This window comes from Drosophila teissieri, chromosome 2R (assembly GCF_016746235.2).
Source record: "Drosophila teissieri strain GT53w chromosome 2R, Prin_Dtei_1.1, whole genome shotgun sequence".
Classification (NCBI taxonomy): domain Eukaryota; kingdom Metazoa; phylum Arthropoda; class Insecta; order Diptera; family Drosophilidae; genus Drosophila; species Drosophila teissieri.
In genome coordinates, this window is record NC_053030.1 from 5,035,677 (window position 1) to 5,061,467 (window position 25,791).

Here is a 25,791-nt window from a genome sequence, read left to right on the forward strand (position 1 = left end):
AAGATTGTCAGTTTGCCAAGTAAATACTGCGCTCAACCATCGCACTCTACTAGTAAGACCTCCACTTACATTGCACTTTAACCACCGAAACGGAATCGATTTGGCCCAGCGTGGAGGCCGCTATGCAAGTGTAGTTGGCGCTCTCCTGGATATTGATCAGCTGCAGGACATTTCGCCCGATTGGCATCTCATTCTCGGGAGTAAGATCTTCGGAGCCTGAATAGGGGAAGAGTAACTGAGCATTGGATCATCATCATGTACAACAATGACATACCCTTCATCCACTTGACATGGGGCATGGGTGAGCCGACGGCTATGCAGGATAGATTCAGATTGGATCCCAACATCACCTCACTGATGGTCTCTGGTGGGCGGGAGAAGGTGGGCGGAACACGACGGACTTTCACATACAAATTGGTGGCCTTCGAGTGCTCCGTGCCCATTGAGTTCTCAGCTACACATTCGTATTTGCCCTGATCCTCCTCGCGACTGTTTTCGATTTGCAGGAAACCTAAAAAAGAGGGAACGATTGAAGTTAGGCATGTGATATATGTTTATATTTATGGTCGATTTTACATTTAATGCAACTAAAGTTCTACCTAAGAATCTATGCTTATTGGAGATTTACCTGTAAACATATTCCTAGAGCAGCTGCAATATCTTCAGCTCTTACCTGACTAATGGGTAAACCATTTACGTGCATTTATAGTAGAACCTCCCTAAAGCTGATGCAATTTACTACCTGGTCTCATATATAAGCTACTGTTCCATGACCACGAAAATCAGTATTAGTACGAGTCTCTCCGTGAAAACAACACAAAATGTTGAACGTGTTTATAGTAACCAGCCTGCTTTATGTTGCAAGTGGTACCACTTATGTGACCACCAGTAGTCACATCGAGATGCCAATATACCAAAAGCGTCCTTTGAGCGAGCAAATGGAGATGATTGATATCCTGGATTTGGGTGATCGTCCGAGAAGACAGGCGGAGCCCAATCTCCACAATTCAGCCTCCAAATTCCTTCTCGAAGTTTACAACGAGATCAGCGAGGACCAAGAGCCAAAAGAGGTCCTGCATCAGCGTCACAAACGCTCGCTGGACGATGACATCCTGATTTCAAACGAGGATCGACAGGAGATTGCCAGCTGCAACAGCATCCTTACCTTTTCCAGCCGTATAAAGCCCGAGGAACCGGGCAACGAGCTTGATATGCACATTACCTTCAATACCAACGATGTGCCAGTGGATTTGAGTTTGGTTCAGGCCATGCTCAGGATATACAAGCAGCCAAGTCTGGTGGACAGAAGGGAGAACTTCACCGTGTCCGTGTATCGAAAACTGGACAATCGCCAGGACTTCTCGTATCGCATTCTGGGCTCTGTGAATACTACGACCGGCCAACGTGGCTGGTTGGAATTCAATTTGACAGAAACTCTGAGGACTTGGTTACTCAATAAGGGACTGCAACGGCGAAATGAGCTAAGGATATCAATTGGCGACTCCCAACTGAGCACCTTTGCTGCTGGATTGGTGACTCCGCAGACCAGCCGCTCTAGCCTAGAGCCCTTTATTGTCGGCTATTTCAATGGCCCCGAGCTTTTGGTCAAGATACAGAAACTTCGCTTCAAGAGAGATCTAGAGAAGCGAAGGGCCGGTGGTTCTCCACCACCTCCTCCTCCACCGCCCGTGGATCTGTACAGACCTCCACAGTCCTGCGAGCGTCTCAACTTCACCGTGGATTTCAAAGAGCTGCATATGCACAACTGGGTTATAGCGCCCAAAAAGTTCGAGGCTTATTTCTGCGGCGGCGGTTGCAACTTCCCGCTGGGCACCAAAATGAATGCCACCAACCACGCCATCGTCCAAACCCTGATGCACCTGAAGCAGCCGCACTTGCCCAAACCTTGCTGTGTGCCCACAGTTTTGGGAGCCATTACTATTCTAAGGTATCTGAATGAGGACATCATCGACCTGACCAAATACCAAAAGGCAGTGGCCAAGGAGTGTGGATGTCATTAGATTTGGATTTTTATTTCAATTGCGATGTACATGTTATTTTGTAATAAGTTTAATTAGGAAAAATAAATCATAAAATTCTTGTAAAACTGACATATTTGAGTGTTTATAATAGTTATTCTATTCCTTTTTCATAAACCGAGCTGGCATATTAACTGATTGTATATGCTTAAAACTATTAAGCCTTAAGGAATAGCTACCAATGCTTAAATAAGTTACTAAAACTGTCCATAAAACTGAAGACACAACTAGTTGCAACTCTTAGAAGAACCTATGTCTATTTGAATATTGCGGCGTAAAAACTTTTTCGGTTATTTAGCAAAGCCTTTACTTGTTACGCTCTTTTATGACCTCCTTTCCTAATGGGCACCGAGGTTTAACGGTAACGGACTCGTAAGACCTTAGATTTATCAATAAATTTGAAAGTCGAATGGTGTTTGCTTATCTCACATCACTTTGATAGGCAACCCACATTATCCTTGCCCCATAAAAAGGTCCTCAATTCACCTTGCTTTTATGCACGGAATCCATCCACTCGACTTTGGGATGTGGATGCCACGGCTGCCATGAGAAGCAACACATGGAAAATTAACACTTTTTATACGATTTTAAAAGCCATATACATTTTACGACAGTCACCACCCCCCAAAGATGTTGCAATACCTCCAATGAGAAATTACACCCCCGCACGCGTCTATTAAACATCGAGGCTCGCTTTTCCGGCATATTACGCTAATGTGGATGACAAACATACGGCGGAAATGCCGGAGGAGTATTTTTGATGTTCGGTGGAGTGGGCGGGGGGGCCATAAACTGCCTTCACATTGACATTATATTTATATGACCAATAAACAATAAAGCGGGGCGCGATGAGTAGACAAAATGAATTTTACGCAAACAAAATCCACTTCCCTTTTGGGGTTGTTTAGTGCCCTAAAAATGCAGTGGCTTTTAAAATCAACAGTTACGAATAGTTTTTCCGGCAAACAACATTTTGGACATCCATTGGCATTTTAGATCCGGCTAAAACCATTAATTTGTGGCCCAAATGCGTATGTTATTGCGCTCTTTAATTAACCAATAACTATGATTTCACACGATAATTCAGAGAGCCATAGTTGACATCACATGATTTGTTTTACTCGGTTTATAATTTATTTTGCAAATTCATTTCATACTTTACAGAAAATCATATTAGCATTTTTAATGAAGCATGAGAGATTCGTCAACAGCGTGTGAATTTCTAAGCGTTTAAACTCCAAAGCAGAGTGTTACTGTTTGCGTATGTATGTGCGAAATTAATCATATTGAGTTCGATATTCAATTTTCTCTCGCATACAATTAACGAACAACCTCAATTCAATATGCACACGTACCCCCATAAATAGCGTGTTTGTGTGTATTGTGTGGGTGAGCGAGTTTAAAATCTGCATGAAATATGACAATTAATTTGCGAAACAAGAGTTTTTCATATGCAATATTATCGTTTAATTATTTATTGCTGAATTTTGTGCATATTCAAGCAGTATTGATCGCGCTTAAACGGAAAGCTTAAATTACAAAATTGTATTTTCTTTTAATATGATACTGGGCTTAATATTGTGGTGAATCGCCTGATCAATCACCAGCGTTTGTTGCTCTTTATGAGAACATCGTTTTTATGTTCCAACTCATAGTCATATAGACTTTTTAAATTTATTTTTCATAAAATAATTTACTAGTTACCCCAAGTAAGTTTTGAAAAGAACGAATTACCAGTGGTTTCATAAAGCTTTTAACGTATGTTGCACATTGGAAATTCGTGCTGGTTTAATATCTCATGGCAAAAGGTTGTGTAGTTACCATTTAAACGGAATAATAAATAGACCGTGCCAATAAACAAATATAGTAGTACTTTTGACTACAGTTGAGTGAATCATTTTAATGGCTTCTGATGTTGCAGTGCAATAAAAAAAAGACACCACGGCTCCCAAAAAAGGGTACTTTTAACAGGAAAATTGTAAAAAGGAAACTAAATTCTAATTCACTAAGAGCCTATATATAATCTTATTTATTGGAACAAATTTATTTTCTAAATTATTCGGTTTTCGGTTTTTTCCCCCATTAAAAATCTTTGACTACGCTTGTGTCCTTCGAATATTGAGCAAAAACGGCAGGATAGCGTTAAATGTTGCAGATTCGCTCAGTTCGCACTAAAGCCATGTTTATTGTGTCTATTTTATGTACCTTTCCGTTTTACTATGGTTGTCATTTTTTGTTTGATAGCAACAAAACAAACGGGGGAGAGGGGCTTGTGGGGAAAATAAAAAAAATGGGCAGATTGCTGTGCGGTTTTGGTGCACCGCCCGTTGAAGCTGTGTTTTAGGTTTGTTTTCGCTGTGAAAAGGACGCTTTGTGCTTTTATTCCCGCTGCCAGTGCCGGCTCACCTATAACATGCATCAAAGTTGATTGTTGCGAAATTTATTGCATGCTATTTGGCCTCCATGGCGGAACATTTATTACGCTTGTTGCACTTCCTGTGCAGCAGGCATTCCCCCAACAGGCTGGCCTATTGTTTAGGGCCCGTTGAACCATTCAAACAAGCATTAAATGGAGCAACTTTTATAAATAATCGACCCTTTCGTTCCTGCTGACATGTGTAGTTCAGCGATCCAAGCGAACACTATTTGCGCCATCATCCACGCTGAAATTATTCAAGGTAACGCGACGGAATACGATGCAAATTATGGAACAAAAAGACAACGTCTGTGGAGAGCGTTGATTAAAATGTACGAAGCCAAGATTCATTAAAAGTCTTGACAACCCTCTGCCAAAAACATTAACGCAGGCCCCACACAACCAAAAACACACACACACACACACACACACCTTGCGTGCGGAATGGCTGTAGCAATAAAAATTAAGCTAGCATACATCTGGGCGCCGTCTGTGTCCCGAATGTAAGTCATTTTCACTGAGTTTTCGGCCTTGTCTCTGCGTGCGTGTGCTACTCTTATGAAAATTAAAAATTCTTTTAAGCGCCATAAAAAAGAAATACAAACAAATGGACAGGCTAGCAAAGGAGCCCGGCCAGTGAGCAGGTGAATATTTCATAAAAAAATGTCGCTTAACGTGAAGGGGTTTGGCTTTTGGCCTTTCAGATAAAATGTACAAATCATTCTTAAGTTAGTGGCGGGGTTTTTTACATAATCTTCTTCTTTAAGTCTTTGTTGGTGGTTAGAAGACTTCATGGTTAGAAAAATCAATCGATCGTGTATATACAAGAATTTGTTTACTGCTCATTGTTCATTTATTACTATTGACAATATGACATTGCTCATTCCATTTCCCTCATTTTACAGAATCTTAAAGCCTGTTTAATGTTACGATTTTTTAATGGAGGTTTTAACAATCTAACTCAGACAATTCTTCTTTACAATTTGAACTACTTTTTAAAAGCGGTATCCAGATTGAAGCACCGTAGCTTAGTGAAATTTAAGTGAAAAATACGAGAATCCCTCGTCGAGGCCATGGAGCACCTAGTGCCACCCAATGCGTCCGCCTCGCCATGCGGCCGCTGTAAATGTGGCAAGACATTGGTTGCGGGTTAGTTCGGACGTGGCACACATGTGGCATGCCACACAGCTGCACTTCCGCTAGCGCAGTCATTTTCATATTCAGCAACTTCCGCTCGAAACGCACACTCTTGCACTTTCGTTGCCAAGGATTTTGGGTTCGAGTTTCAGTTCGACTTTGGCTTTGGCATTGGGTTCAGCCTCAAATGCTTGGCTTCACGCCCAAATGGGATTATTAATTTAATTATGCTTTAATTTAAGTAGTCCTCGTTGTCGTCGTCGTTACAAAGTGACATTTATGGGGCGACTTTCCCATCTCCGCCTCAAGTTCATCCACATAAAAGTGTGCAAAGTTTCAATTTTGTTAATGCAAGTGACGACGACTTATCGTCAACCGAAAGAAGAAACCCAACTGACCCCCATTCCATCCACTTCATGAGGCCAAGGAGAGTGGAAGTGGATGTGGAGGTGGAACAGGACATGCCCCCGCTGGGAAAAAGCCGTTCTAGTCATGCACATTTTGGCAATTACTGTCTCATTTTCAACAAAAGTGACTGTCAACTCTTTCGAGTTGCTGCAGGAGCGACAAGGACTGACAAGGAGGAGCTCATAATTTAAGCATTAAACTTTTCCCAAAATGCTTTCAAGTTGACTTGCCTTAACTACAGTTTTACGGCTCAAGTAAATAATTGCGTGCAGACCCCGTTTCCCGCCTTGCCGCCTTACCATTTTCCCCATTTTCGCATTTTCCCTCCGCAGTTTCCTCTTGGCCCACAGGTTGGTCACGTCAAGTGGCAAGGCGATTGTAATGATGGAGCCCAGCAATTAAAGAGTTGTGGAGCCGGAGCCCAGGTCGCAGTTCGCAAGTCGAGGGGCCATACTCCTCGCAGCTGCTGCCCCTTATTTGGGGGAAGGAAGTGGAGCCGTTGCCACGTGCAACTTTCGAACAAAAGAAGGTATAAAAATGTCATATAAAAAATAAGACGATGTTGCAAGCTGGGCTCTCTTCCGCGACTCAAACTGGTCATAAGTTGCCTTTAAGTTTTGCACATAAAGGTCTACCTGCTGAGTTATATGGCCTCTATTCGCTCTTTTACGCCCCGGCAATCCGGCGAGCAATCCAACTCAATACTCAGCTAGTTAAAACTTGAGTACCCACTTGAGGAAAGCTGTGTTTAATTTTAACTAGACTTTTATTGACATGTTTTGCTTATAAGATCGCGCACTTTATATTCACTTAATGGAACGCTCAAAGGAACACAAAAGCCAGCTGAGTTTATACTTGGCATTTACGTACCTACATTTGCTTTAAGTTTAAAAAATATAGATTGAATAAAAATGAAAACAATTTACTTATATGTGCCAAATCTTCTGGACTGGTACAATTCAATTGCACCTGCTCAAGGAACGGAAGCCATTATCGTCTCAATCGCTCCCTGAAAGACCCTCTTCGTTGACACTTCCATTCAGTTGAGTTCATCTGCCAACATACAACCCATTAAGACAATTGGCTCAGGCGAAACCAATTTCTGATAAGCCTCTTTTGTTTAAAAGCCAAATTATGATATTTGAAAGAGCCCAACATTTTTCTGCTACTCCTTTCCCTTTTGGCCAATGAGGATTCCAACCCCAAGAATGTAATTTCCCCAGACGCTGCGGCAGAACCTTTTCATGAATAAAAAAAATGACAAGGAAACCAGTAAGGGAAACAGGGAAAAACCGTGGTCACTACGCCAAAGGTTTTTTATTCCTTCCGTTATGCTTTTTATTGAACAAAAGCCCTCAGGGACTATTTGGCGAAATAAAAATAAAGGTATAATACTCAATAATATTGTCGCTGGTCGTTGCCCGCATTCGTCCTATTGGGAGCCTACCCTTTTTTGCCCGATTCGCTTCGAAGGACTAAATTAACTACCAACTGGCAAAGAGTACGAAATGCCCTACGCAGTAATTTTAAATAAATTATTTATAAATGTATTTGTGCATTGAAGTGAGACCGCTGTCATTTGCCTTTGCCACACGCTCAAGTGGAAAATGTTGAGGAACCAAGGACCGATACCAAGGAACCATACTTTGCATAATGCCAGCTTAACATGGGCCAGTTATACATATATGCTCTGTGCAGCAGATTTTGTAGATTACTGAGAAAAGGAAATGTATTTTAAAGACTTTTGTAGAGCTCTTATATTTCACTATATCCGATATATCCGACGACCCCCTCTCGTCCGTTCCTTTGTAATGCCCAACGATTTTCGGACTTGCCCGAGGGCTAATAGTAAAGAGGAGTGTATAATAATCACATTAATGTATCCGAGCGAGGGCGCCTGGTGTGCGTCAAAGGAAAGGGAGTAGAGCTCCGCCATGAGGTGCTTCGGGCTCTTGAGACGCTTTTATTAAAATAATAAAGTTCTAATTTAATTATGACGCGAACAAAATGAAGTACGACTGCCGCCGAGTTACTTTTCATTTGATAACTCACGTACCCCGAAGAGGACCACCCCACCCACAATCCTGCGTCCCTGCAGGCTCTAATTAGCAGGCGGCGGCCGTATAACCGAAAAATCAACGCGCTCAGGGGAAAATGGCCAGGATATATAGGGAGTGGGGGGATGGAGGCGGGGTGGGTGCACAATAAAGGACCATAAAGTGCTAATTGAATAAAACGGCACATGACTTGCATAACTTATTATGCGAAATATTTATTCTCGCCACTCGGCTGGGGAATGCAGGGAGACCCAGGACGAAGGACACAGAACTCAGGACGCGTTGGATCTCCACAATAGGGCAGCACAGCGAACCCGTCCGAATCCTCACCTCGGGCCAAATATTTATTTTCATAAATTTAAAGCGCGCTTTAAGGAGCGCGGGGATGCGAAGTGAAAGGGCGTTTAGGGCACCCAAAAGGATATTTAGCTGGCGGAAATACTTTTACGTTTCGTTTAACGCGCCAAAGATGGTGCCAGTCTGGTCGAGACCCCCGCCCCACTGCCCCCTGACCATGGCTCACCTTTTGCAGGTGGGTAAAACAAGTTACTCGGCCCACGTAAAACTAATTTAACCCGCAAAAGCCTCCTCCGCCTCCTGCTCCTTCCTCTTCTCCTTCTTTATCCACAAGCCAACACGGCCACTTTGGTTCGTGTTGCGCTAAATTAGTCGACCTCCACATCCGTGAAAAGCGGGCAAAAAATAAGAGAATCCAACAAACAGCCGTGGACTATGTTTGCATGGATTCTCATCGTTGAAGCGGCGAAAATAATTTCACCTTGGGGAAATACATGTAACAGTTTTTAATTTGCATCGCTGTAGGCCAACAAAAAGCGATGGATAGTTTTGCTTGGCCCGCGTTTCAAATGGTTGCAAATTGCGGAGTCGGGGGAATCTAAAGCAATCTACTCGCTTGAATAGTCTGATGGAAGCAAGGAACTTTGCTCCGGGGAATCTATTCTATTTTCATCTCTATTTATTAGCTTTTGATTTGAAAGTGTGTTCTAAGATATGAAATGGTAGAAGAGGTCATTGAAAATATGATACTTTTAGCTTTCTACAACTGAAAACAAGTGTACTGTTCTCTAGCTTAATGGTCAGTTCCCTATGGTTGAATTAGATTATCTTTAGCAACATGTCCTCCCAACATCCTGTACCGTGCAAAAACGTCGCTGTGACATCTCAGGGCGCTTGAAAGTCAGTCGCCAGTCGTCCATGGAGGCCAGTCAATCGTTTGGTGGGCTGTCATTACGCGTAAGCGACCGTTTCATTAGCATAGCGGCGCGGCGCCACAGGCAGATGTTGGATGACAGGACCACTGCAGTGCACTGCCCAGCAAGGACATCGCATAATGTTTTTGTTAACGTCGCTGTTTTCTTGCCATGCCCGACACGTTTCAATTGTTAGGGCTCGGTGGCCGAGGTGGCTGAGGTGGCCGAGGTGGCCGAGGTGGCCGAGGTGGCGAATGACGGCCCGATGGAAATCATTTGTCCGATCACCGCGTCCAGGCAATTGAAATAATGCCCGCCCAGCACCTCTCGATCCACAATTTTCCGCATTTTCCGAAGCCCCCCCGCCCCGGCACTCCACTCCCATTTCGTTTGTCAACGTGTCCATTATTAATGTCGTTTTAAAAGGCACTCTTTAATGCATATTAATGTCAATATTAATGTCAATATTTGAGCCTCTAATGACCGGAGGCTCTGATGGTCTCTGCAGCTGGCAGCTTATGTGTTAGTTTTGCCCACCTTGCCCCCCGTTTGATGCGACCCACAGAGAGTAAGATCGGTGTGCTAACGACGCGACCTGACATTGAACATATAATTATCAAATGCTGCGAGTCCTGCGAGTGCTGATTAAAGGACCCGGTGACGTTTTGTTGACATGCGGAAAGTTTCCAAAAGCTGGAAAAGGTCGCCCATCCTCATCGGCGTTTCAAAGGACAAACTTTGCTCAGGTGAGAGTTGCTGGCTGCTACCTGACAAAAGTCAAACGTTAACTAAGCGCCCGAAAACTTGCGACACAAAGTGCGTCGAAGCGTAAGTAAACTCCCAAGAAATTCAAATGAGCGTAAGGGAAAAACAGCTGAGCAAAAAATTATCTAAAAAGGACGGGACCCGCTCAAAAGGTAACGGACACAGTGTGGGACTAGAATTTTAATAAATGAAGTCCTTTCCCCATCGAAGCTGGCGGGCGAACATTATGTAACGTAATCCCTGACCGATGGGAGATAATAAAACTCAATCTTTGTATATGCTCGGGTACCAAAAATGTATAATCTGTTGACTGAGCTACACATGCAGGAGTTCAGTTTGGATTGGAGTTTAATATAGATAAACTATGATTTGTATGTACGATTTGTTCTCAATAACTAAGCACTAATTACTTATACTACTTAAAACAACTGCGATATCATCACTTTAACTGATTGAGTTGTACTTACCATCCTTGAGAGAGTAGCGCGGATTGCTCATATCCACCTTTGTCTGATTCTTAATCCAGTAAATGTTAGGCGTCGGATTGCCGATGGCTTTGCATGTCATGAGGACCGTGTGACCCACTTCAATGACGCGAGTTCCCGGACCCTGGGTTATAACCGGAAAGCCTGCGGGTGTTTTATCGCCTGCAACGAGGAGAAAGTAGAGGGTAACAAAGGGTTAAAAATTATTATGTTGCGAAATGCGAGAAACAAAACAAAAGTAGCGAGCGCAAAAAGCAGTGTGCTCATATGGCAGTTTAAGAAGGAGCGGGATCTACGAGGGAACTACGAGGCAGGACGCCTAGGAGTTTTGGACAAACAATATGGCGTGGCACACACACGCACACACATACGAACAAAGTATTGTTTTACACGACTCTTTTATACATACGGAAGTTGCCGTTTTCTGCCATTTTTTCTTTTTGTGTGTGAAAGCTTGGCTGCGTCGTCAGTTGCTTTTGTTGGCGCTTTCTACGCCATTTTGTAAGTCAAACAATGGGATTCCCGCACTCACACACTCGCACACCCGCACACACGCAGCATGCACACAAGTATTTGTGTGTGAGGTCAGCATTTACCCCAACTCCGGGTGACATTTCCTTTGTGGCAACGCTAGCCAGCTTTAAGGGAATTTCAGTTGTGGACGGTTTGCCCTCTCCCGCTTTCCCGCTTTCCCTCTTTTCCCGCTTTTCCCGAAATCCCCACTTTCATTTTATTTTATTTTTCCGCTTTCTGCGACCAGCTTAAAGAAAACTCTCGCGGTGGCTGTCAAGTAGCCCCGGCTGCGACTGTCATCTGGGCGCCCAACTGCATCTTTCAAATGAACAAAGCTCATTTACATTTTCCAATTAAATCCGTCGGCGGCCATGGCAATTGGCAAAAAACGGGCGCGCAAAGGGGCCAGGATGTGGACGTGGATGCGGATGCAGATGCAGATGAGGACCAAGCGGATGAGGATGATTCCAGATGCCATGACGCCGGCAGCAGCTGCCATTGCATTCCGTCTGCCGACTGTTGCTGGAGGATTTGGTACACTAGGCGAGAGAACTCTACAAGTTGGGGATCCTAAGTTACATTACAATCCACTCAACTCAATTCCTAAAACGACTTACTTGACCTGAACCACAACATCTCAAATCGCGTATAATAATTATTTTAAGATCCCAAAAATACCCCTCTTTTTATTACGTTATCCCCTACAAACATCAGTTCTTAAAACTCGTAAACTCGTTTCCAAATGTTTATCTAAACTCTTTTGAAAGACAGGGTATATGAAGGTTGTTGTGGTCGTAATGACTTTCCTAAGCCAGCTTTTTGGCATTTACTGAAACATTTAACAGCGACAAAATCCACAATAAACGGGCACCCAGAAGTTAGTTGCAGTTGCTTGTTTTTGCTCTGGCCTTTCCTCTGTTAACTACTGCAGCCCTTCAGTCCCGCCTTCAACCAGCCCCCGAATGTCCTGCCAAAAATGTCTTGCCTCGCACTTAGTTGTTGGAGGTTTTTCGCCTTCTGCAGGACAAATTCTGATGCAGGATGCGGAGCCCTTCTGTGTGTGCGTTTGTGGTGTGTTTTCAGCGTGAAATTAAAATTTTAACACAGAGGATACAAAAAAATGTGGTTGCCTGTGAATATGTATATGCTTTGCACAAAGGCATAAAATGCAAAACTCCAGTAGCAAAAAGAATAAACAACGCAGCATTGATGTTGACATTTGACGTTGCCGTCATCATCATCATCATCACACACAGCCACATTCACATCCATTTCCCCACATTGTGTCCCAATGTCCTGCAGTCCCAAATGTCCTTCCTCTCAGCCCTTTTCTGCCCTTTCAGCCCCCTGATTCCATATTGTCGGTTGCCATTTTCAGTCATTTTCACATCACCCTGCCGTTTGTGTGCCGCCGTTTGTTTCGTTGCTTTATTTATTATTGCAGTGTCACTTCCTCGCAAATGCATAACGAAACAAGTACGCAGCAGCCGAAAACGGAAAAATAAAATGGCAAATGAAAAACAATGGAACTGGGCCAAAATTAACAAATAAAACTTTTACATTTGTATTAAACAATGTAGAAAAGTGCATTCTATTCGAATAACGAATGTGCATGAGCGCAAACAGCGCTAAAACTCCGACTAAGCGTATAACAATGAACAAATATCGAAGCACTACGGTTAGATCCTCTTTTAAAATGGTTTAGTTGTCCGAACTGTCGAGGGAAGAACCCTGCGCGTTTGGGTTTGAACGAATATTGAAAAGCAATCAGATTAAAAAAATGGCGAAAAAGCGGCACTTCCCCCTTTAAAGTGGCTAAAAACAACAAAAGCCAAGGGGTTCAATTCACTTTTGAAATTTGTAGTTTGGTCAATTTTTGGATAAAAAGGCTGGGTAAATAAGAAATAAAGTGCAGAGATAGGGATTTTGAAAAAAAAAAATATACTCGTTTTATAAGTCATTCAAATATTCTAGAAAGATCTTTATTTGATAAAGAACCTGCATTCGACAGGCCATAGTGCCAATTTATGGGATGATGTGACTAAGCTTGCAAAGTCCGTTGTTCTCGAAACTGATGACAAGTGCCGCCCAAAAATCCACAACAACAGTTCACACTTAACAATGAAACTGGACGATGTTGTGCGCCATGTGTGAGCGGAAATTTTGTGAAAATTCGGCTGCATGGAAAAGCTGGCCAACTCTTAATTTACAGCATTTTATAGGTCCAACGGGAAAAGAGGTGTTGCCACCAATAGCCCATCCCCACAAAAAAAAACTAATATAGAACGCATAGATGGTTCGGACTACTATAGTATGTACGGGGAGACAGTGCGTGACCAAAAACTGGGAAAGGCAAGAGGGGGCTTATAAACAAGAGAGAACGCAATAAGCGAGTTCCGCGACTATGAGATACCCATTGCTCAGCTGCATAAAATGTATCTTCTACGACCTTTAGTTAACTTTAAATAACTTTCTTGGACCCAATTAAGTTTTTTTAAGTATATACTATTTAGTCATACTTAGGCGTCATGTATGCCTAAACCCAAAGTTCTAGCCTTATGGTTCCCGAGATCATAAGGATAGTTTAACGGACAGACGGACGGGAAGTCGAACGGACAGACGGTGATGGCCAGATCGATCCCGGTTAGAAATACACATACTTTATGGGGTCGCAAATGCTTCCTTCTAACTAATACATACTCTTCAACATATCTAGCATAGCCTTATACCAGACAAGTAGCGGGTATAAAAAGTCGAAAGCAGCAGTGGCACCACCAGCCTGTCGAATTCCTCTGACACTGCAATGCATGAAACATTTCAATTAAACTGTCGCTCGAGTGTGAAAATATACAAGGCTAAGTGTTTGAATAATGTCAAAGTGGGGGATCGAGAACAAAAGCTGACTAGACGACAGCAACACCATTACCACTACCAGCACCATAGCTCTGTTGATCTCGGCGACAGGTTCTAATGAATTAGCCAAAAGAAAATAGAAGGACTCAGAAAGGACCTCCTCCCCACCAATGGTCCCTTTCATATATGGCGACTGTATGGAGGCGTGTATCTTGAAAACGATAAACATCATTAGCCGGCACAAAAGGGCTTTATTTGCATCCCGTCTGCTTTTAGGTGCCACTGACCCGTCGCCAGGATGAATGAAATCTCAGGTTTTTGCGTTATCGACTCCGTTTCAAAAGGCGCGTTTTCACGCCATGGTTTTTTTTATTCATCCGACATCAAAATGTTGTGTTCACAAGAAACTCTGAACGCTGGATGAATGTCACTCGAAAAAGGTGTTTGTGGACACGGCAAACATTTTCAAGCGAAATGCTTAAAGCAAACTCCCCATTTTGGCTTTAAAGTCACCGCCAGTTTCACAAAAGAGCGATACAGCCGGCTACTGGCCACAAAGCATAAATTTGCATATTTTAATTATTCATGCATTTTTAAGATTGATAAGAAATGTTGAGGCCAACCGACGTTGGGTTCGTCGTCTGTCCAAGGACTTCTAGGGGTCTCAATGCTCCCGGCTAGTTAAAATATCATTTTTCATTGGTCAGCAGCAAAAGCAGCAGGCAGATACCGAAAATTTGCACTGAAAATTTGGATCAGAGCGACAAAAGTGTGAACTGACATGGCAAAAGAGTTAAAAGTATGATTAAATTGTAGGAAAATAAACTTCGTTTACAGCTACAAAATATTTTGACTTTCCTTTAAAGTCTCAAGCTTGGCATACAAACTAATGAAATGTTCAGCACAGCATAAACATTATTTTAGGGAGTTTTTGGAATGATAAGGTGTATGTGCTTTGTGCTGAAATTGCAAAATATATAAAATCAACCGTTTTTGGACATCAATAAATTTAAAAAGGCATTTATGTTGTTCAAGGCATTCAAAAGAAATCACATAAATTTAAATTAAAAAATGGTCACTGCAAGACGGAAAAATCTCCTTTTGAACACGCAATTATTTATAATACACCCACGAATAAATTCAGTGAACAAGAAAAGACAAAAGCTAAATCAAGCAATCCAAAGCAAATCAAACTTGGTGTCAACTTATTTCGGATTATTCCCGGCAAACTTTTCTCCTTCTGAGTAGCCAAGCAATTGAAAACAAATCAAAACCGAGGGAGAAGCGGTGGCAGCCACAATTGACAATCTCGGGATATATATTTATAGGCCGGAGTAGGGAAACCCGGACTAAACCAGAAAATTCCTCACCGAGGACGACAGAGCAAACAGTTGCGGGCTTCTAAGCAAAGTTTCCAGCTATAGTTAGGGCAAAATCCCAAACAAAACATTCTCGAAAATTGAGTGTTTATTGTGTTAAGTAGACGACACACTCTCTGCAGAGCCACCAAAGGAGGACATATCCAGAGCCCGAAGGATCCAGGGGGAAATGGGAAGTGAGAAGTGTGCGACAGGACGAGCTAAGCTGAAGAGCCTCTGGCAGAGTAAATAACCGTTTTTTAGTGGCAGGCCGGAAGGAAAAAAGGAAAAAGACAACTGGCTAAAGATGTTAGACAATGCCAACAATAAAGCCGCAAGTGCCGGCAGCTTTGGAACAAGAAAAAAATTGGGACTGGAACCCAGAGCACGCAGACGAAGTTTCATGCCCAAGACGTCGGCAAATTTGTGGCCAGTCAACACTTCCTGTTCCCGGAATCGCATGTGAATTGTCCGGGTGTGTGCGACTTGGACTGGCTATAAGTGACATCAAGGAGACCCATTGATCAGCGTAATGAAGAGGCCGACGTTTCCCTAATTGCTGTCGCCAGTAGGCGCACTCATAAAGGCTCAGATGCAGTCACGCCCGAGAAGATGATGATGCGAATGAGCTCTTGGCTTTCGAGGCTCGGCGGTTCCGAGGCCTCGAGGGTCCTTAAGCTGGCAGCCATGATGGCAGTTAATAGATAATAGCTCCGGTCGAAGCACCCTCCCGAGGAGATGATTTAAGTGGAGTTTAGTTGACGAACTGGTGGCTGACTGAAATCAAATGAGTTGAACTTCTAGGACTTGCAGAATTATATAAATTGAAGTTTCAACAAATTTTCGGGCTTAAGAAAGCTGCACTTAAGGTTTAACCCTAAAATGTTTGCTGATTACGGATCAACGGAATAATATACATAGATGAAAACCGTAAAATGCTTGCGCCCATTTTTCGATTCCTGCCCTCAAGTGTCCGCTCCGATGTGGATGTGGATGGAAAAAGGATGCGGGTTGTCCTTCTCGTCTGACAAACTGACGGACTTGGATGGCTTGTCTGTTTGTCTAACTGTCAGTTCCGTCTGATGGCTGCATGTGTATCCACTGACAGACGACATGCACAGCGTACATCTTATTAAGTTTGCATTACGATGTTGCACTTCGAGCTAGGTGCTTGTGTCCTTGCTGTCCCTCGGCTCTTGCCGAATCGACTCAACTCCTAAGACGGTTGGCACTGAGGCAAAAACATAGCTTAAACCTAAAGAGATTTCAGAAAGGGAAAGGACTTATTGCAGTTAGACTAACTATACTCAACAACTAGTCAAAAAATATTAAATGGTTCTTGTATGCGTCTTTAAAAACATGTTGCAAATTAGAATGAATCAGTTTTACATCACGATTCCAACAACTTCTTTTGAAAGTATTATTTAGAAGTTTTTAAGTTTTAGTTGGGTAATCTAGAGTAGTTTCTCTTAGTGCGCAATGATGAGATAGTGAGCTGGACAGAGGAGTGCATTGAAGTGTGCCGGAGTTTCAATTTCTCTGTCCAGGCCATGACTGTCGAAGTCTATTTCAACATACGTCCGCCGTCCCTTTTGTTCCGAATGGTACTCTCTCTTTCGCTCCGCATTTCGCAATTTAATTTAATTTTTCTCGTTGTAGACGTTTGATAATGCAGCCCCGCCTGCCGACCAGTTACTATTACTACTCCTGCTGCCACGGCTGCTTTTCAGCAGCTTCTGCCACTGGTCTACTTCGCAGTTATGGGCTGGCTGGCGCATTTTATAAATTTTTAAACTTATGGCTCATTTTTATGCATTTCCACAGAATGCGCAGTGAGACTGCAAGGGAAAATAAACGAAAAGAAAATGAGAAGCAAAGGACGATGGAGAGAATGCCTGGAAGGTATGCGGACTGAGCCGATTTTCAGTTTCGGTTTTCAACCTATCTCTGCAGGACCTCCTAGCCAGCACTCACTTGTCTCCTCCCTGAGCATTTCTAATGCGTTTTAATGCTATAATAAATCATTGGGAATCCATTTGTATTGTCAACACAAGTTGACAACCGAAACGAAAAGAGGACGCGTTTGGCTTGCATGCGTGTTGACCATTAAACGCCAACTGGTATGCAATAAAAAACGAGAATCGAGAAAAGCTGTTATATTTAGACAGCGAGACACATAAACACCTCGCCATCTAGATTTCCTTGATAGTCCTTGCTAATGATTTGCCAGTTAAAGCAGGAAAGTTTTAATGAGATTGAAAAAAGGATGGGTTCGTACTGGCGGTGGTAAAATTGCTATACTAGAAACAACATGCTCAGGTTCAAAGGATCTCGTAACGATTGTAAGACAAACGAAAAATGCATTGCTGTTTCTTTTATGTTTGGAGTGCAAGCTCCTCGATTTACGGCTGATTTCATGACCTTAAATAGTGAACCATTGACCCACATGGCGTCATGGATCACGCTCCGTTTTAGCCTGGAAAAACCGAGAGAAACGGCGCCAGCAGGCAGCACAAACAAATAGCAACAAAGGGGACGGTTAAATTAATAAATAAATTAATAAATTACAAATAATTTATCACAATCCGCACACAAGCGCGCTGGTATTTCCTATTCCCAGACAGCAAACCTTCTGTCTAAATAAGTCTATTAGAGAAATGAAAATTAATTGCGTGCTTTCAGACGCCTGCCAGGACGAAACATCGAATGCCAACAACATGCGAGGTCGGACACACACAAGCACAAACATCAGCAGGAAAAACAAAAGCGAAGTTCAATTATAAATGCGTGTAGCAGGCATTGTCTATAAGTCCTTTTATGTGCTATATGGTACATAGACAGACGCTGTGGAATGGTTTCGGTTTGACTCCGGCTGTGCGCTTGTGTACTAAGTGTAAGTGATTAATTTTTGACAGGCACATTTGTTGTGCGGTATTGAAAACAATCAATGCTCAATCTACGACAAGGCTCCCCAAAGGATCCCCTCCCAAAATTGGCAATTAGAGAACTTGAGCAAAAATGTCCGGCAAACCTCAGGTGGATTGCTTGAGATTGCGTTTATTGAGAACACAACCGATGTGGCCAGCCAACATGTATAGTAAATAAATATTTTGCATACCATTCCTAATTGACTACAAAATCGGGGCCAACTAGGACAGCCATTGCATATAATGTGGGTTCGGGGCTTGATTTGCAGTGCATTTAATTGTCGTGCAAAACTTATTTATTGAGCATATGTACTACTTAAAATATATGCGGTTTCAGGAAGGAATAAAGTATGCGGCGTAAATTAAGTAAGGCAACCTAGAATGCAAAAAAAACAAACCAAACATATTTCTAAGAAAGTCTGAATGAATGCTCAGACTCAAAACGTTTTTGGAATGCAGTTGGATAAGACGTGAATCAAAAATATGTGTTTTCAAAAAAAGCCTTGGTAAGTGGAAACAAAAAAATCGATTATCCTACCTCGAAAACGCACAGCCTGTAGGCTTCAACCTTTGGTGCCTTCATCTCATTTAGTGGCCATTTCTCAAATATTTACATGCTGCCTGTTTTTACGACTATCTGCTGAGCCACGTCCACGCACCACAGCCCCCGCGCCAATTGGCAAATGTGCGTTTTGGGTAAAATTATAACATAAACCACCTGGATCCCCAACCGATTCTGGATGCTCCGCATGCAGGTGGTAAATATAAAAATCAAGCGAAAAACCAAAACCAAAGCTAAAAGCCGCCAGAAACCCAGCGAAGCTCTGGCCATAATGCAAATTTATGATCAGAATTCAATTATGTGCTTATTGAAACGCAGCTGCTGCCAAATGGTTCTGGCGTAGGGAATTGCAGGGCAGGAAGGGAACCAAGGAAGGCCGGCCATTCACGCATCCGGCCAGCAGTTAATACTGCCCAGTTTAACGGCTGAAGCCAAAAGACTATGATTTACGCACACCCAAACAGATACGAACGTCGAATGTGCATGTCCGTGTGGCACAACAAACGAATACACACACACAGAGGGCAATCGTGGCTTAAAGTGCGAGGCACAGCACTTTATGAGCAACGGGGCGGCACAGAGCCGTCATTAAATCAGTTAACAAATAAAGAAAGAAGAAATCGCGGCGGCTAAAAGGGGCAGCACATTACTGCCTTCAAATTAGGCCAACAGGGAAGTGCCGATTGGCTTGGGAGATATTCGTTATTTTAACATCAATATAATAAAATAGCTAATAAGCATATACCGAAAACTATTACATTATTTATACTCGACCATATAAGATTTTATAATATTTACAGAATTGGTCTTCATTTACAAAAAAAAACCGTAATTCAACGCCAATATTAAGGTAAATTACTACAAAATTGTATGTTTTAAATTGGCTTTTTGAATTATTTATTTATTCTTTTTGGCCCCTTTTCAACCGAAAAGGAAAACTTTCAATTAAACTTCTACACGCTGGAATCCTAGTAAATATTTCCACAGCTAAATAGTTGCTTGTTTTTTACTTTGCGATATTATTATTTTAATTTTAAGTTTGAGTTAAGTTTAAGGCAAACTGTTTAATTGGAACATACACAAGGAATAAACACCACAGGGAGGTGGGGCTTTCAAAATAGCTTCCCTTTTTTGAATTTCCAGAAATTTTTCTTTTACTTGTATTATTTTTTAGCTCGATTTCGATGCTGCTTTTTCAGTTTGCACTGTCTGGGTGTTCATGTATAAATAATTTGAAATTAATTACATGTAACAGACTACTGTTCCGCCTGTCTGCTTTATGCGAGTTTGTTGTTAAAACATAAAAAAGAGAAAAGAGCAAACAAAAATTAAAACAAGGACGGGAAAGGTTTCCGTTTCACTGTTGTCAAAGGTGGACGTCGGTCAATTGGCAGTAGAGTGTGAGCAGTGGGTTATAAAATATATATAAAGTATATGGGGAAACAAGATGTGCGACGACTGCTGCACGGATTTATGGTACGCAATTAACAATGCCGGCCATTAAGCGTAACTACAACTACAGCTACAACAACTGCCAAGCATACAAGTACAGCAACATTTACAGGCCACAAATACAATTGCACATCCGCGTGTGAGCGCGTTCAACATTTTATAGCATACTTTTATGGGGCAACAAACAGACTTTTATTCGCATTCACACACAGCACGCTCTCAGTACAGCCGCCGGCAGCTTAAATGTTTTGAATTTAAACTTATAATTAAAAAACTTTTCTCCTCTGTGCCGGGCCCCCGACATTGTTAGCCCTTTAATTGGCTCTTTGTTACAGTAGTTTTCCGCTTTCCGCCGCCACCACCACCTTCCGCCTACCCATCCATCCATCCCATCCTAGCCACCAAATGGCATTTCAATTCATTGGCATTTTTGTTTTCGCCCTCATCCGCCCTCAGCAGACTTAAATCTTTCATATGTAAATGGAATGTTGAACATTGAAATGGACTTGCATTAAGTTGCATAATTACATTTCGCAATAAACGCTGGACACCGCACACATATAATTGAGTGCCGTTCGCCTTGCCATTTGGACGTGGCACTCTGGTTCGGGCATCCGGCACACACAATATATTATTTATTGCAAATATGCCCATAAAAAGCACAATGTAGTTCGGCCAGTTGGGGGGCAGGGAAGAGTGGGGGAATCAAAATGGCGTCTGAGGTAAAAGTAATGGCAACTACCTTTTGCACTTTGACATATGACAACAGCTGCGCTGCTGTAAGCTGTGCATAGTGCCCCTGCTGACATGGTGCATAAAAAATGATTACAACGCACAAAAGTCGGGGAACGCAGTGAAATGTTTGCACTTTATCCCGTGATAATGCCCGGTCCTGGGATTCCGCACGAGCACTACAGTCTACAGTGCAGTAAAGTCAGTGATAGAAACGGCGAAATAGCCCTCCAATATTTGTTTCCGACTTTATGCGCATTTCCCATTTGCTTTAATTAACCGCTCGTTCTTTAATGAAGACAGTAATGCCATAACAATAACTGGAATAATGCACAGGAAAATCGGAGCTACGACACACAGAAAACCAGGAGAGCGTCGCATATGGCGCATAAAAATGCCGGAAATGCCGTACAAAAAACTAATAACCAAACGGAAATGCAAAAATGCAAACGAACATACGTACTACGTACGTATTTAAGCAACAAGACAAAAATAAAGAATACAGAGCGACAGCCGTTTTTATGGCCTTTTTGGGGAATAAACAAAATTGAACCAAAGTTGTGGGTCTGCAACTGAATCTGGCACTACAGCGAAGGTAGCGACCATAAAGCAAAGGACATTAAATGTTCAACTGACAGCGAAAAAACTGAAATTTAATTAATTTCATACGCGAGTCAAATATTTTCAGTAACCAATGCATCTGCATCTCTGTTGATTTCCACCTTTTTGCAACTTAACCTGGGTCTTCCTTTTAATATATGTATACATTCCAAATTTTTTAGCCGGCAAATGTATCCGTACATATTTTCACTCCGCATGTGTTTCAATTCTGGTTTGACATCTATTAACATTTTTCTTGTTGCCGCTCTACCCCTTGCTAAAGCCCCTCGTTTTTCCATTTAGTTTGCTTGTTTTTTATGGCCAGACATTTACATAATTAAATTTATAAACATTATTGGTGGCATGCTTTTAGCTTTATTAATTTTGCGCCCGTTTTCGGATGCATATGTCAGGGGAAATGACTGCGGACACACATCGCGATACTCGTCGAACCCCAAGAGCATGGGATGGATTTGGGGTAATGGAGTCCACTTCCTGTTTGCCAGCCACCAACATATGCTATATACATACAGATATACATACATATATGTATGTGCTTCAGTTTGTTTATTAATTATATAGGTTTGCTGGCCCAAGGACCCGTTTTGGGGTACGCATATGTGAAGCTCATTTAATCAATTTACCTATAGTTGATGATGGGCGGAATAGCCGTAAAGGCAAATGAATTGCCAATCACACATCTTGATATTGTCATTGGGTTGACTAGTCTATTTTCACTACCTTAAATTAAAACAAGAGAGAACGCTATAGTCGAGTTCCCCGACTATCTGATACCCGTTACTCAGCTATTCGAAGTGCGAAGGAGAGTCTTGGCGGTTTTGTGGGCGTTAGAGTGGGCGTGGCAAAAAGTTTTTTGGCAAATCGATAGAAATTTACAAGACTAATACAAAAATGAAAAAATATCAAAACATTTTTCATAAGTGTGGGCGTGGCAGCTTTGGGCGGTTTGTGGGCGTTAGAGAGGGCGTGGCAAAAAGTTTTTTTGCAAATCGTTTGAAATTTATAAGACTAATATAAAAATGAAAAAATATCGAAACATTTTTCAAAAGTGTGGACGTGGCAGTTTTGGGCGGTTTGTGGGCGTTAGAGTGGGCGTGGCAACATGAATCGACAAACTTGCGCTGCGTCTATGCCCCTGGAGTCTGTATGCTTAATCTCAACTTTGTAGCTTTTGTAGTTCCTGAGATCTCGACGTTCATACGGACGGACATACGGACAGACGGACGGACAGACGGACGGACAGACGGACATGGCCAAATCGACTCGGCTACTGATCCTGATCAAGAATATATATACTTTATATGGTCGGAAATGCTTCCTTCTTCCTGTTACATACTTTTCAACGAATCTAGTATACCCTTTTACTCTACGAGTAACGGGTATAATTAGTTGCCTTGCTAAACATATATAAAATCATAAAGCAGGTAAATAGGCTATATCCAAACATGTCTTAAATTCGGGAGTTTACAAATAAATATTTTTAAAATACGTATGTAAACACATAAAACTCATTGAGCGGAAGCTCATTTTTCTGCACTTATAAAAGCATATAAAAGCCATCTTGAATATTGTATGCGCCCCGACAAAGTTTATTTATTATTTATTCTTATTGATGAACGTATATAAATGTTTTACTAGATTGATTAAATGAGTACTTGAGACTGTCCTTTGAATTCCGGAGCCATTAATTTATTTATTAATGTGAATTGCGTGTCAAGGACAAATACGGGGTTATTTGCATTTTAAAAATCAAATAAAGCGCTATAACGGGTGAGTAAGTCAACCAATGAACAAAGGCGCACGATTTTATCATATTTGATAATGAATAAGTGCAAGAATGGTCAAGGGAATGGCCAGCATTTAATTACGAGTGCCCGCTAAAAGAATAAATAAGAAAACAGCGGGGATTCGCTTATTAATTAGTTCACAATTGGAGCAAAAGGACGCTATTCACTGCTGCAAAGAGCAGAAGCACTCGTGCATGTGGGCGTGTCCGAATGACAGAGCCAGAATCCTTCTGCAAATGGAGATGAGATGGGCTGAAATGAGATGAGATAAACTTGAGCTTGAGTTGCTCGAGTTGCCGTCATCATTTTCATTATCATTATCATCAAACAACAAGTGCATTCTTAATTGCTTTCGCTGCGGAGAAGATGCACAAGTTTTTTTGTTGTCGTTTGGACTTATTATTTGCCCATAAAGCAAATGCGTAAAACTCGGCGACGAAAGTTATAATTATGCTGATTGCGGCGGCAGAGTGGCGATGACGTTACTGTTTGTACAACAGGACATCTCTTTAGCAGGCCATTGGAAATTTAGGCCAGAATCACATATATGTATATAGATATATCGGTAAGCCGCATTTCCACTTTTGCCATAGATATGCAAATGTAATTAGTTAGCTCAAAGAAGCTGGGTCCGCAAAAATCGAATTTTTGAAATTTGAAAGGTGGAATCGTTTGCCCATCGTTTGCCCATGTTTGCCCACCAATTAGTTTTTTTTGCCCACGTCCAGTTTTCAAAATATGAAATTTCGAAAATTTTCGAAAATTTTCGAACTTCAAAAAGTTGACTTTTTTTTTTTTAAATCGCAATAACTTCGTTTGCCCACGTTTGCCCACCCTTTAGAATTTTGAAAAAACGTTTAGTTTAGAAAATATAAGCACTTAAGGAATTAAGCATTTTTCATACCTCAAAACTAAATATTTTCAAACTTTTTTTTTTTAAATCGCAATAACTTCGTTTGCCCACGTTTGCCCACCCTTTAGAATTTTGAAAAAACTTTTAGTTTAGAAAATATTAGCACTTAAGGAATTAAGCATTTTCCATACCTTAAAACTAAATATTTTCCAAAAAAATCGTTTGCCCATCCTTTAAAAATGCTTTTAATCGTTTGCCCACCCTTTAAAAATAGTTTTTTTCGTTTGCCCACCCTTAAAAAAAATGTTTTCGTTTGCCCACCTCTTAAAAATAAATATTTTCAAAAAAAAAAGTTTGCCCATCCTTTAAAAATGCTTTTAATCGTTTGCCCACCCTTTAAAAATAGTTTTTTTCGTTTGCCCACCCTTAAAAAAAATGTTTTCGTTTGCCCACCTCTTAAAAATAAATATTTTCAAAAAAAAAAGTTTGCCCATCCTTTAAAAATGCTTTTAATCGTTTGCCCACCCTTTAAAAATTGTTTTTTTCGTTTGCCCACCCTTAAAAAAAATGTTTTCGTTTGCCCACCTCTTAAAAATAAATATTTTCAAAAAAAAAAGTTTGCCCATCCTTTAAAAATGCTTTTAATCGTTTGCCCACCCTTTAAAAATAGTTTTTTTCGTTTGCCCACCCTTAAAAAAATGTTTTCGTTTGCCCACCTCTTAAAAATAAATATTTTCAAAAAAAAAAGTTTGCCCATCCTTTAAAAATGCTTTTAATCGTTTTCCCACCCTTTAAAAATTGTTTTTTTCGTTTGCCCACCCTTAAAAAAAATGTTTTCGTTTGCCCACCTCTTAAAAATAAATATTTTCAAAAAAAAAGTTTGCCCATCCTTTAAAAATGCTTTTAATCGTTTGCCCACCCTTTAAAAATTGTCTTTTTCGTTTGCCCACCCTTAAAAAAAATGTTTTCGTTTGCCCACCTCTTAAAAATAAATATTTTCAAACAAAATCGTTTGACCACCCTTAAAAAAAAATAATATATTTATATATATAAATAATATAATATATAATATATATAACAATATAAATATATTTGGATTTTATCGTTTAAACACCTCTTAAAACTAAATATCTGCAATTAAAAATTACTTTCAGTAAGTTGTGGCGCCAATTCACACGCACACGTGTTACTTGCCGCATTGACAATGCATACGTACATATTACAAAAACAATGTTGTGTATTCTGCTTATTCTTCACTAGTTCCTTATGCTGAGCAACAACAATTTCATATGCTTAACAGTTAATTTGCTGTTCGACTGAAAAGCTACATAGCTAGAAATTAGTCGTACGTTTCGTTGCTAGCAAATTGGTTCATATACATACAACCCAGAAACCAATGTATTATATAAAAAAAAACGAAAAACAAATATGTGTTTGCTATACCATATTATTATCCAACCTAATTTGGATTTTTCATAAGCATAAAAATTATGTTTTTTCTTTTTTTTTTCATTTTGTTTTTTTCAGTGCAGATAGCAGACCCGATAATGTGTATGTGTTTTTTATTTATATGCATATGTTGGTTATAGGCAAAGACACCTCCGGTCTTTGATCG

General features: G+C 41.1%; 2 protein-coding genes across 6 annotated transcripts in view; one reads left to right on the forward strand and one right to left on the reverse strand.

Moving 5' to 3' along the window:
• LOC122614788 (tyrosine-protein phosphatase Lar) overlaps positions 1–25,791 on the reverse strand; it is a 118,093-nt gene that overhangs the window by 20,662 nt on the left and 71,640 nt on the right. For all 5 annotated transcript variants that reach the window (XM_043789444.1, XM_043789443.1, XM_043789446.1 and 2 more), the window contains 3 exons: positions 10,501–10,680; positions 275–511; positions 70–216 (listed from right to left, as the gene is read on the reverse strand). In XM_043789444.1, coding sequence (XP_043645379.1) covers positions 70–216; positions 275–511; positions 10,501–10,680 — 564 coding nt within the window. The remainder of the gene's footprint in view (positions 1–69; positions 217–274; positions 512–10,500; positions 10,681–25,791) is intronic.
• LOC122614790 (protein screw) lies at positions 822–2,021 on the forward strand. Its single transcript, XM_043789449.1, has one exon. The coding sequence runs from the start codon at positions 822–824 to the stop codon at positions 2,019–2,021; it is 1,200 nt and encodes a 399-aa protein (XP_043645384.1).

Excerpts from the sequence above, each read along its gene's own strand:
- LOC122614790 (XM_043789449.1), top strand. The coding sequence starts at position 822 with ATGTTGAACGTGTTTATAGTAACCAGCCTGCTTTATGTTGCAAGTGGT.